The sequence below is a fragment of the Apus apus genome, chromosome 1 (assembly GCF_020740795.1).
Source record: "Apus apus isolate bApuApu2 chromosome 1, bApuApu2.pri.cur, whole genome shotgun sequence".
Lineage (NCBI taxonomy): Eukaryota > Metazoa > Chordata > Aves > Apodiformes > Apodidae > Apus > Apus apus.
Window position 1 is genome coordinate 193400929 of NC_067282.1, and position 13102 is coordinate 193414030.

At 40.5% G+C, this 13102-nt stretch overlaps 2 protein-coding genes across 8 annotated transcripts in view; one reads left to right on the top strand and one right to left on the bottom strand.

Annotated features, from left to right (window-relative positions):
• CCDC146 (coiled-coil domain containing 146) overlaps nucleotides 1–586 on the top strand; it is a gene marked incomplete at its 5' end in the record, with an annotated part of 79986 nt that extends 79400 nt beyond the window's left edge. Inside the window, one exon of the mRNA XM_051624130.1 lies at nucleotides 383–586. Coding sequence (XP_051480090.1) covers nucleotides 383–586 — 204 coding nt within the window. The remainder of the gene's footprint in view (nucleotides 1–382) is intronic.
• A 790-nt stretch (nucleotides 587–1376) lies between these two features.
• GSAP (gamma-secretase activating protein) overlaps nucleotides 1377–13102 on the bottom strand; it is an 85351-nt gene continuing 73625 nt past the window's right edge. For all 7 annotated transcript variants that reach the window (XM_051643792.1, XM_051643730.1, XM_051643514.1 and 4 more), the window contains 7 exons: nucleotides 8973–9043; nucleotides 8407–8501; nucleotides 7157–7276; nucleotides 6017–6078; nucleotides 4000–4104; nucleotides 3758–3851; nucleotides 1377–2724 (listed from right to left, as the gene is read on the bottom strand). In XM_051643792.1, coding sequence (XP_051499752.1) covers nucleotides 2624–2724; nucleotides 3758–3851; nucleotides 4000–4104; nucleotides 6017–6078; nucleotides 7157–7276; nucleotides 8407–8501; nucleotides 8973–9043 — 648 coding nt within the window. In that variant the 3' untranslated portion in view covers nucleotides 1377–2623. The remainder of the gene's footprint in view (nucleotides 2725–3757; nucleotides 3852–3999; nucleotides 4105–6016; nucleotides 6079–7156; nucleotides 7277–8406; nucleotides 8502–8972; nucleotides 9044–13102) is intronic.

Consider the following 13102-nt stretch of genomic DNA (forward strand, 5'->3'; position numbering starts at 1 on the left):
TACAAGCTCACTGCAGTAACAGTTATCAGGAGCAGCTGCTGTCAGTGCAAACACAGCCATGTTTTGAAGCATCAGAACTGTTCTCTTGAGCCCAAGATGTTCTGTGCACACTTACTTATAAAAGTTCATCTAATCTGTTTTCTTCACAAATAACACAAGCATTACAGAATACTATGCAAAAGGACAAACTCACATCTAGGTGGCAAATCATTCATGCTTTCCTTTCAATGAACAATTAATACCTCGCTGGGTTTCCTGGTTTGCTCGGAACTAGACTAATAGTCTTTCCTTTGTTAGGCATTTGGTACACAGACTCAGGAGAGTACAGGAGTTTTAAAGCATATACCCACCAAGTAACCCACAGGTGTTTGTTGTTTCACAGCATGCTGCAGAAGAGAAGCAAGCTGCAGCACTGGGCTGTGTCCGCACGACAGCTGAGCAGCGCCCAACTGCCTACATCCCAGAGGATGGATCCAGCCTCCCTCTGCCGCGGCCCTACGGAGCTCTGGCTCCTTTCAAACCCAGTGAACGCAGTTCAAATTTGAGACATTTCAGAAAACCCATTGTAAAGCCAATTAAAATCTGAACAGACAGCACCTAAAGCAGGAATACTAGTGCTGAATCTCTAGGGTCAGTAGCATTTTCACTGCACTGAAGGAATGTCCATAATTTTTTAGCCAAGTCATTTGTTAATTCCAGAAGCATAGCTAAATGCCCAGTGATATGAGTTCCCTTCTCCTGGCTAGGAGGAGCCTGTTATTCCAAATGCAGTGCAATATTTTAAAATGTTAAGAAAAATGAGCAATCATCATACTGTGCTTATTTCTTTCCAGGTGAAGTTTTATTGCATCTGATTATATGTTATATTTCATTTAAAAAAAAAAAAAAAAAAAAAAAGGCTAGAAAATCTTCTCTTGTTGTTGATATATATTGCCAGACAAATTTTACTTATATTGAGAAGAATATTCCCTCTCTCTATGCAGTTACTGAAAAAGCCAGAACTGTTACTCCACTGATGGGAGTACTGATGACAAGGGAATGACCATGAACTTGCCAAGTCATTCCCAAGAACTGCATTTTTTTATTTCACTGGTTAGGAACAGGGAGCACCAGATCTCTTCTCAGTGAAAATATCAGAGGTGTTACTGAAAACCTCCAAAATCTATCATATTGTCAATGAGTTTCACTAGCTTAACAGTCTGAAACTTTGATAGAGTTGCTTTTAAATCCAATAAAGACTGCAAAAATCCTTCACATCGGAATTTAAGATTTTCTCTGCATAACAAACCACTATTACTACTTTAATGTCACAGTTCAGAATTAAAAAAAACAAACAAACAAACAACAGTTTATATAAACAAAAGTTGAAACTGAAGGAAAAGCAACCTCCATAATTTATTTTTGAAGCTGAGGTTTGAACTGTAACACTAAAAGTTTCAAGGAAAGAATTAAGTAAAACACTGTCACCATTAAGATAAATTTCTAAAGAACTTTTTTCTTATCCTATATTGCTTAGAATATATAATACTTATATTAAAACAAACAAACAAACAAAACCCCACTGCATAGACCTTAGGATTATATTTTGCACTAATTACAGAACTACCTGAAAGGAGGTTGTAGAGGAGTGGGTGTTGGCCTCATCTCCCAAGTGAATAATAACAGGTCCAGAGGAAATGGTCTGAAATTGCAGCAGCAAAGGTTTAAACTGGATATTAGGAAGAACTTCTTTACTGAAAGAGTGCTCAGGCAGTGGAACAGTCTGCCCAGGGAGGTGGTGGAGTCACCATCCTTGGAGGTATTCAAGAAATGTGTAAATGTGGCACTTCAGAGCATGATCTAGTGGACAAGACTGTAGGCTGTTGTGGGTTTTTTTCTGTAGGTGTTTTTCGGTGGTGTTTGTGTTTGCTTGGGGTTTTGTTGTGTGGGTGTGTTCTGGGTTTTTTTGTTGGTTGGTTGGTTGGCTTTTTGTTGGATTTTTTTTTATGGTGGTTGGACTCAGTGATCTCAGAGGTCCTTTCCAACCATGACTCTTCTGTGATTCTGTGAAATTGAATACATTAGATTCTAACTCGAAAGGCAGGAGAACCATAAAATAGCACATGACCACCACAAGGAATGAATAAATGATTACTGATGTATTATATACAGAGACTGATTCATAATTTGATATTCTTAACTGCTTTACATAGATATATCAAAAAAATCCTTTTATTAATCTAAATGAGTAAACAGTTACAGGTTTCCTGTTACTGTACAATACAACTTTTCAGCAATGTCCATCTTCTTAGAATAACTGACATTAATACCAATTTTCACAGTGTGTTTTGATACTTGCTGTAGTTCCACCTACTTGACCACTTCAACATGAATCAATGAAACCACAGTTACCTTTCATTGGAAACCTGGGTTTGTGTCAAATGAATTTTTCTAGAAGTCAGTGATTTCAGCCTTAATAGGTTGCACCAAGCAATACTTTGAGTAGCTTATGTCAGTAATGGTGACTACACAAAACTGTCATTTAAGTTTAAAACAAACATTTTAAAAAAAGTTGGCTGCATGCTTCTGCATGAGTTTTTTATGTAAGAGCACCACAGTTAGCTTTCTTCAGCAGCATGCTATTTCAGGAATATTTGAAGCCCAAAAGCATCATGGTGTGTTTGAGTGCTGTTTCTTCGACAAATCTTACGTTAACATGATCTTGTTTTTCATATGGATGCACACCTAGAGAAATATTGTGAGAAAGTTAGTATTTACAAAATTGTGTTTGTGCACACTTAGTCCTGCAGTCTATTAAGCATCTTAATCTACAACACTGAAAGATCAGGTAATAGATGGACCTGTGTTTTCATTTATATAAAATACCTACAGCTTCCAGTGGAGTCATTTGGATGCTCATCCCTGGCAGAAACTGTCCTGTTCATGGGATATAAGTAAACAATAGACTGTCTCTGGGAGCCACTAGGCACTTCCGTAATAATTCTACACTGGAGATCCAAAACAAGATTTAAGCACAGTGGTTATATCTGTGATAGTACATAAAATGGACCAGGACACGTTCTCATATGCTTCTATATGGTTTAACTTCCCAAATGGGATGTACTCATACACATACAATTCTGCTTTAACCTTCAGGTCCTTATCCTGACTTTATTTTCTTTATCAATATAGGCATAGCCAGTAATGCCAAAAAGTATGCTGCTTCCCTTGATGCACTTTGCTTTTACAGTGGAATTAAAAAAACAGATGTTTAGGTTCATTGTATGAAGCAAGTGCCCTAACCAATTTGAATTCAATTTCAAAAAAAGGAACAGTGTTGAAATAAAAAAAAAAAAACAAACCTGTTACTTCAGAGCACCTCCCAACCTAGTGATGTGGCTAGTCTTTTCTAAGGTGGAAGACCTGAGTTTGGCTGCCTCTCAGCCACCATACTGTATAAATAAGGAACATACCCTACTCTCCATTTGAACAAAGAATAACAGCTACCACCAAACTATACATGAACCACATTTCACTACGTGTGTTCTGAAAAATGGAAGCTTGTCAACTGAACTCAAGGCATAGAGGATTTGGACGAAAGGAGATGTAGTGAATAAGCCCCCCCCAACTTCCATCAGCAGAAAGATGACCAAATCGACACGTTCAGTCACAACTGAGGTTTTAGAAGTCAGTTACGTCAATGTAGTAAGGATACAGCTGAGTCTGAGCATCAAAGAGTAACAATTACTGCTCTTCCAAAGTACAGAATTAACATTACCTTGATTCTCTATCTCTGCCAGCATATTAGTCAGGTAGTTAAGTGGCAAAAACTCTACAGGGACCGAGAGTCTCTCAGGAGTAGGTCTGCTACACTGTAAGGGAGAATATTTTAAGTTAGTTCACAAAGTCGCACACTGCCAAGTTTCAGTGTTAACTTTAGTGTGTTATAGTCTACAGAAAGGTCAGGAATCTCAACCCTGCCAAAGGAAAATATTAAAATAACGGCCTGTGTACTCTTACCTGCCTGTTCCCCAGCTTCTCAAGCAGAAGTTTCACATATTTCCGTGCAATGAAATTCGCATTCATTGGATGATTCCAAAACTGGCGGACCTTTTGACCAAGAGCCTGGTAAGCAAAAAAACAAAACCCAAAAACCTGAGAACATAAACACAGGATAGTGGAAACTTAAGAGCGGGAAAAGCAGGAAAAACACTGAAGCAAAACCCAGGCTGTAACATAGACTGCTTTGCTTTCAGACACTGATGACAGAAGCTGAGACATCATTTTTAGCCATGGAGTTTTCCTTTCATAGCCTGTAACTAAGATATTAGAATACACTCCCAAAATGTGAGAAACAAAATCCGTGCTAGTCAGTACCCACTGAGCTACTCAGTAACTTCCTATCAATTAAGTCTGTCCTATTATCTCTGTCCCACGTTGCATGTGTACTTAAATATTAAGTGAGACTTAAAATGACTGTTTATCCTTTACTGTGACTCTTCGGTTTAGATGGATTCTTCTTCCAAAGGATAACCCAGCTGCCCCACTCCTCAATGCCCTGTTCACAACAGGGCTTCTCTCAAGCTCAGTCTAAGGAAACTTACAAAGGCAAAATGCCAAGGAGAGATACTGGGAATAAAATTTGCATCCATTATTTAGTACAACATCCTGAGAATTGGTAACATTGGTTCACATTCCCAAAGGCAAGAGAGATTCAAACCCAGATGTCTGAAAGCTTCCAGTCCTAACAGATAAGGAAACAACTATGAACACACTGAGAAATCAGCTCCACCTTCTGCAGTTTTCCCTATCTAGGACTTCTATTTCAGTTGCATTGCAATACAGACTAATTAAAGAATTCACTTGGCTTCTGATGCAACTGAAGTCATCTACTGAACGTAACCTGCTCAAAATAGTCTGAGTCACCCCACAGTGTCCCTTTTGGCAAATAAGCTATTCTCTGCATTTTTTCCCAAAGCTGTAAATAGATACAATAAGGCACTACTGTGCATAACCAGCAGTACATGTTCCCTAGAGCAGTCCCAGCTCGGCCCCTCACATCAAAGCATGGTTGGAATGGTGCTCCCCACCCACCAGGCCTCGGGCTGACAGCTCTGCCAGGCCCTGTCCTGACCCCAGCTCACCAACCCTGGCCCAAAACAAGATACAGAGGACAAAGAACCTCCTGTGGAATTCTCCTTCCCTTTCCCTTCTCAAAACTGCTACCAAATAAAGACGTCCTTGTTAGAGGAAAACCAAAGCAGCACTTCTGGCCATTTGAACTATATGTAAAAGCCCATAATGAACAAACAATAAGCAATTTATGTTAAGAAAAGCCTGTTTTAGAGCAAGGCACTCCCCAGGGTAGAATCCCTGGTTTTCCTCTGCTCACTGCAATGTTGCACTTCCTCTGCAGTACTGTGGTGTGCACTAAGAATGAAAGGGGAAAAGGAGAAGTCAATCTCCCATTCTGTTGGAACTTTTAATGGAGCATCAGTAATTAGTTCCAGCATGTGGCTAACCGAGTCACCTTCCCAAAGGACAAGGCTGGGAGATGTCACACAGGGGGAGATGTTGTAATTCAGTCCTCTCCACAGAGTTGTGGTATGATTGTATTTCACAGCTTTTACTGTGCCAGCTTTTGAACATACTTGATAAAATTAGTAAAACCAAATACAAAGATCACAAGTGAGAAAGGCATTTGTGGATGCTGTAAAACACACACAAAGAAGTCCTCTTTAAACCCCATAAACCTGTTACAGCTTTATGCAGATAAGTACTCAACAGGACAGTGTCATGTCTATTAAATTCATGCAGGGTACTGGAGACACTGTAAAACCCTATGGACAAATCTGTAATTCAAGTTGTCAGGGTACCCTACAGGTCATGAGCAGCCAACGGAAGAGCTGTTTAGGTTCAGGCTACATCTGTGCCCTATTTGAATCACAGCTACATCTTCCATTGGCTTGATCCTATGAACAGGGAGGAAATTCCTATTGATTCCAAAATCCAGGAAATTACAAAAGTCATTAGTTACCTCAGGAAGCCTCATGACAATACTGAACTTCAGCTTTTCATTCTTCTCAGTGTCATCCAGATCTATGGGAGAAAGGAAAAAAAAACCCACCCCTGTTAGTGGTAACCACATAACTAAAACTTTCAGCTTCACTTAAGACATTCTGAATAAATGTCATCTCTGTAATGAAAAGAAAATTTTTATTTTAAATAAGGGCTATTAGGAGCGTTAATTATGTTTATACATTTACATAAATATTTTTCTGTACATTTGTATGTAACTTCATCATTTTATGTAAAAAACTATACAGGAATTCAAACACATTTTGACTAATCAGAACTCCCCATATTTATAATACTTAATTTACCAAGACCAGGCACAGACTAATACAGCATATTGTGACCCTTTCCTTGAACACTGGAGAAGTTGCACAGGGGAATGTGGTTGCAGCTGTGATGAAATGCTTAACTGTTGGAGAGTTGTATCATGGTGTTGCTGTATCCTAGGAAACTTATGCTACAGTTCCCTCTTCCTCTCTTCTGATCTTGAAAAGGCAATTAACACGGTTGTGATGCTAACTGAGCCTGCAACTGCTGATTTGTCTCACTCCCTACTTCATTCCAAAGCCTTAGGCCCCTCTTGATAACTCTCAGGATGTGTTCATACAGAACCAGTTTTAACTCCTACCTTTAGGTAACCTTACATTCTATTAAGACAACATTCACAACCTCATTTTTCACTAAAAATATTGGGATGCTGGGTCAGGTAGGCTTTTGTGTACTTCCTAGCACTGAGTTTCTAGCCATTTGGCAATCCCAGCTCTAGGATTTTCTTGTTCCAAACATAATTAAAGCAAAAGCTGAGGACTGAATGGCAGTGTTCACTCTTCTAAGAAGTCCCAAGTAGGAAAATGCTAAATTCAGATTCTCCCAAACAGATGTCTTTGTCTGCTATGGTGAGACTCAATCGTACAGTCTGAGCCCTAGTTTTCTCCTTCCACCTGGGCAACACCAGCAGCTACAGCCCTCACTGAAAAAGCACTCTGGAAGAGTAACTGAATCTCCTGGGCAGTAAATCCTGTGTCTGAGTTTGACTGACTAAAAGGACATGACTCCCAGTTAGCTGGCTGGTAACAAATTAAACACATGAAACTCACTGTACCTTTCAGCAATTTCCTGACACACGTTTCTGTCAAATGCAAGACTCCATTATCAATATAGTGCAGGAGGGTGTGCAGAGGGAGACATCGAACACCGAGCCCCAAGTGCAGAGTGTGGAAGCCTATGAAAGAGAGACAAACCCATTTGGTAAAGCAGTATTTTTTTCTATGCCTGCACTAAAGACTAGCATTACTCTAGCTAAAGCAACACACTCCTCAACTTCCGACTGCTTCTAGTTGGTGAGGAAATAGGTTTATCAGAAGTCACGTAGTCTTATTTAGGCACTCTTTAAGTCCTCTGAAGTACAATCCTGTCAGAAAGAGGAAAGTCAAGGGGATTGAAAACAGTAATTATAGTCAGAGAGTCATGAAACAACTCCAAGCTGTTGTCTTATATCTGAATTGTGCTATTAATTTGTGTTTTCTCTCCCACTTTCCTCCCAATTAATCAAAACCTGAGGCCTCACCACCCTCAGTATGTGGCTGCCACCCACACATTCCCACAGGCAGTATTAAGATTTCAGTTTCTCACTTAACATCAGCCAGATGATAGTCTTGCATCACATGACACCATTACGTGGCAGCATTCATGCCCACACAGTGCAAGTTTAAGGGACAATCTCATACCAAAAACAGTTTTGAAGACTGAAGGCAGGTTAGGAAGCACACACTAGACATATTCAAACAGAATCAGAAAGCATTAAGATGCTGTCTCTCCCTTAAACAAAAAGCAAGTGCTTTGAAAAGACTCTAAGTGATTGAGAGGAGCTCTAGAAAATGGAAGTCTACTATCAATATCAGTCTTTCCGTCAGGGCTTGAGATAATCCTTTCACAGTATAAAACTGAAACATATTAGCAGGGCAACAGCATGAGAAGAAAATAGTCCTTTTGTTGCTCCAGGACAGGGTTTTCCCTTTTGCCCCACAACACTCAAGTCCAGCTGTCCAAGAAAAAGAATAAATTAAATCTAAATCTTAGTTTTGAGCTAAGACTGTGCATAAACATTGCACGGCAAGCTAGAACCAGAGAACTATACCTCTGATTTGTTTCTGTACCTGTAGTACCTTCATTTTTGTTTCATTTCACTTGCACATGTTTATGGAGGGTCTTCCCTTTGTAACTGCCCTGAATATATTTCAGTACTGCCGAAGCTACCATGACACACATACTGCAACTAGAGTGCTCTTCTGGGAAGAATTCATAGCATTGTTCTCCTAACCTATGATTAAAATAGTATAACACAGGACTTACCAGGAGGTAGAGGCATGCACATGCCATTTGCAGCTTCCAAAATCCGACTCATGATGTGGAACACTGCAAACTCTCCTGCACTTCCTCTCTCATCACTGTATTTAACAAAGTAGCAACACATTAGGATCTTGTTTACTTAGGTGTCTGTCACCTAACAGCACTAGCTGTTGATTGCTGACACACAGTTTCCATGGTGTCCCCTTCCTTCTTTCCCCACTTGCATATTTACAACTCTCTCAACAGTACCTGATAGATAACAGCAACAGGTGAAATATTTTGAGTGCTGGTATCAGTGACTTTTATGTGTGTTCAATATCCACCACTCTGCTTGAGATCATGGTGAACTCAGTAACTTTGAACTTCAGCTAAAAAACTGCTTATACAATTAATATTCATGCTGGCTTAGAGAGGGCCTACAGGATCACTAAAAAGAGCACAACAGTCATATTGACATTCACAGTATAGTAAGCACTGACTGCTCAAACAAGCAGCACTGTTGAAGACCAAAATTATTATGCCCACGTTTTAACAGGCAGGCTGAAAACTTTATCAAACAACTTGCTCACAAGCAGAAGATGCAGGAATGAAGCTGGTATCGCCTCCAAACTTCTTTCATTATTCGATGTACCAGATTCAGCTAAAATAAAGAAAAGACTGAATGTTTGTAGGAGCCTGTGCACAGCAGGCCCTTGGCCTTCACTCATTTCACGCATCAGTTTATGTTAAAACTTCTCCTGAAACTGCTACTAAAACTTCAGCATTTATTTTTCCTAGGGTCTTAAAATGTAAAATTGATTAAAATTTTAATTGTAACTGAAATGCTCTATTCTAGAAGTTTAAAGTAAGTGCTTCAAGATCATCAAAGCATTGTGCAAGACATGCATCATCTTAACACATTGTGCTTTTTGGGGAATCAACTAATCACTCACTCTTGCATCAAATTCTCAAAAAACCTGTTGGTCATGAAAGCAAAATTGCATGTCCAAGTGGATGAACATTTGGCAAGAAAAGGTCCGAGGGCCCAGACAAAACTTTGACACTGAAGACAGTGGGATACTCAGTTTGCTGAGAAAAGTCTGCAGGAGGAATCACCAATCTAGTCCTGGCAAGGATGAAAGATGAGACAATCAAATGCTTCTCCTTCTCAACCGAGTTTCATTTTTGTTCATAGCAAAGTAAAACCTTGGCCAGTACTGTTGCTTCTTTGTGCTCCCAGACTGACCTACAGTACAGACTATCAACAGACAAAAGCCGCAAGCCCTGTTCTCACTTGGGCCTTCTAAGCTTCTGCAGCTGAAAGACAGAGACCACAGATGAAAGAGCTGCAATAACTTCCTCTAGCCAGCCCCTCTCAGTTGTCACGTGTAACCGCTTCCATATCTCAGTAACAGAACTGAGATGCTTCCTCTATGCCTTTTATCTCTGGGCCTCAAAGTGCACTTATCAATCAATCCCAGGAAACACCCAGGAGGCAAGTCTGACTCCAGTTTTGCAGGGGGGGGGGTCACAAGAAGTTACAAACTCTTTTCCGCCTTTTCCTGGCCAGAAACCCAGCAACCCTTTTCCCCACTCTCTTTTCTCCTCATAGGCTCTGCCACCTCCAGCCTCTGAACAAGAGAGAAACAGGACACACAGGAGAAGTTCATATGCAAAGACCAGAACATGAATATTGGTTCTCAGCAATGCTCCTGACTGCTTTCCTCTGTATGTTGGCCAAGGTACCTCTACAAGGTAGCAACTTTTCCCTCCATCACTCTGTGAACCACCTCATACTTTCCATCTTCATACTTTCTGGATGCAGCAGAAAGCTCCAGTTTATTCTCTCTCTGGAGTATGGGAAATTTTCTCCACTCATTTTCCAGGAAATCAGTGATTTCCATTTTTCAGAGAAGAACCACACCTGCTGTTGGAATGACTTTCATCTCTGGCCAGCACATAGGGTGCAACTAAGGCCTCTGCATTGGGAGCTGCAGCTGCATCTGAAGATTGGTGTTGAGATGAAGGGAAGCTACTTACAAACTCCAGAATCACCTCTTTTTATTTGTGAAACAAATAAATGTTTTCTTAAGTCAATGCCAACCTAGCTATCTTAACATATTTAAATACATGCATGCTTGTGACATGACACCCTCATCAACAGCACTACTCACTTTGGAGATCAGCCACAACGGACATCATAGAAAACCCATACAAAAAGAGAAGCCAGGATTCAAATTTTTTCAGTATGTAACAGGACAAGGTGCATGAGAGAAAGGAAACATTATCTGTTTTATAGAGGGAGTACAGGCAGCTTCTTCTCCAAGGGTAGCAGCAGGTCCCTGGGGAACCAAGCTAAATCCATACCTTCATGGCAAAGACATTTTCCACTTAGTGAGACAGTGTATGCAGTAGGGCCTAGGCCAACAATTGCAAAGCACCTTGCTGTCTTGAAACATCTACATTTCCAGGCAAAGGTGCTAAGTAGACACAAGTTTCACTACAGTGGCTGTTTCTACAGGAAAGATGTGGAAGCAGCCAAAGAAAAGAATGAGGAGCAAAGGAGGAAAGGGAATAAGACAAGGTCTTGCTGTCTTCCAGATTCCCTCCTATGCAGGGGATATGAGGCAGTCATTCTCTTGAGGAAATTAAAATAAAAATGGTGTCTGTCTTTTATTCCTCCACAATTGAGACCACATCAAATGACAGCTAGCCACAGACATCAACCAAAAGGGTACAGCCACTGTCTGAGAAATTTCAAGAGTTTACTCTGGTCTGCTCCCTTCCTATATCACAGACTGGCTGTTCACTCTGCCTCCTCTTCCGCTTGCATCAGGGCAGCAAATGTCATGTTGCTTATTTCCTCCCTTCCCTGCCCTACTGAAAAGAAAACAATGAAAACAGATATGGAGTAAAGGAGAGAGAGAATATGGACATACAAACAACTACTGCATACTAGGTGACATGTGAACTGGTAACCACACATACTCAGGCACTGCAGACCTCCTTGGCAAACAAAGGAATTCCCACCAAGACATTTTATTCACACTTCCCCAGGTTACCTCTCTGTATACAAATACACACAGTTCTCCAACAGCAACCAGCCACTAACTAGTCTCTTGTTTTATGAGAAACTGTCAGTCTCCTGTATCTTGGATACTTGGACTGCAGCTGCAACTAATTTATACAGTGGCTACACACCACAGAACCCTACTCTCAGCCACTCCTTTGGCTCTTGAACATAATAAAAAATATTGTATGAAAGCAGACAAGCAAATAATTTCAAGTCTCTTTCTGTTTCGTTAGTTTCAATAACTCAGTTACATGCTCTTGATGCTACAGAAAACTGTTGAAAGATAAAAACAATTAATCCTCAGAAGAATTTCCAAACATTTAGGATACAGAAAGGTCTAAGATTTCTGATTCATACTAGGATGAGGGCGAACTGAATTCAAACAATTAAATAAATTCTAAAGATTTCCAAACAGCACCTAAGATGCACCCATCAGAGAGCAGATGACATTTTTTTTAGATACATTATCTTTGCTTACAGTAGGTTTTCCAAGAATGAGAAGTCTGTAAACTGAGTTCGCAGAATTGGGACAGCAATGTGCCCTTGTGGCCAAGAAAGCCAATGGCATCATGGGTGCATTATGAAGAGTGGGTCCAGCAGGTCTAGGGAGGTTCTCCTCCCCCTCAACTCTGCCCTGGTGAGGTCACATCTGGAGCATTGTGTCCAGTTCTGGGCTCCCTAGTTCAAGAGCAACTGGGATTTACTTGAGAGAGTCCAACAAAGGCCTACGAGAATGATTAAGGGACTGGAACAGCTGTCTTGTGAGGAAAGACTGAGAGACCTGGGGCTGTTTGGTCTAGAGAAGAGAGGGCTGAGAGGGGATCTTATTAATGCACACAAATATCTGAAATGTGGGTGTCAAGAACGAGGGGCCAATCTCTTCAGTCATACCCTGTGATTGGACAAGGGGCAATGGACACAAACTAGAGCACAGGAAGTTCCACCTCAACATGAGGAAAAACTTATTTACTGTAAGGTTGTCTCTGTGTGACCTGCCCTAGCTCGTCCTGCTCTGGCAGGGGGGTTGGACTCTATGTTCTCCAGAGATCCCTTTCAACCCCTAATATTCTGTGATTCTGTAATTCTTGCTTTTAGGGATGTCAAAAAAACTCCACAACAACCCAAAACTCAGAGCTAGAGTTTGTTGATGGGGAGGGCTGAGATTTGTTTTAAGATTTTGTCTACAATAATTTAGTCTTGCAGATCAAGGCTGCATAGGTGTTTTCATTATTTTAATCTTAGTTTATATTAAGCATGAATAAATGATAACTGGAAAATGACTGAGAGAACAAACATTACACTTCTGCTTCTTTCAGCACTGTTTGCAGGTACAAAGCTTTGGTTCATGATGTGCTGTTTCTATTTTAATCAGTTACTAGTTTTTCTTTCCTTCTTATAAACATACAGAAAACAGACTGCTGACTACCAACTTGTAATACTAAAGAGGGAGGCCTGAACAGAAAAGTCAGTAACCTCAGTGGAAGCTGCAGCAGTTCACAGAACCCCATTGTCAACAGCACAACCAGTTTGCACAGGACTTCAGAAAAGATGCAGGCACCAGTAGCCCTGAGATAGTTTCCTGAGATTTCCATCCCTATAAAACAGCACTGTGGGAAGCTTCTGCTAAATTGGGTGACAGGGTTAGCA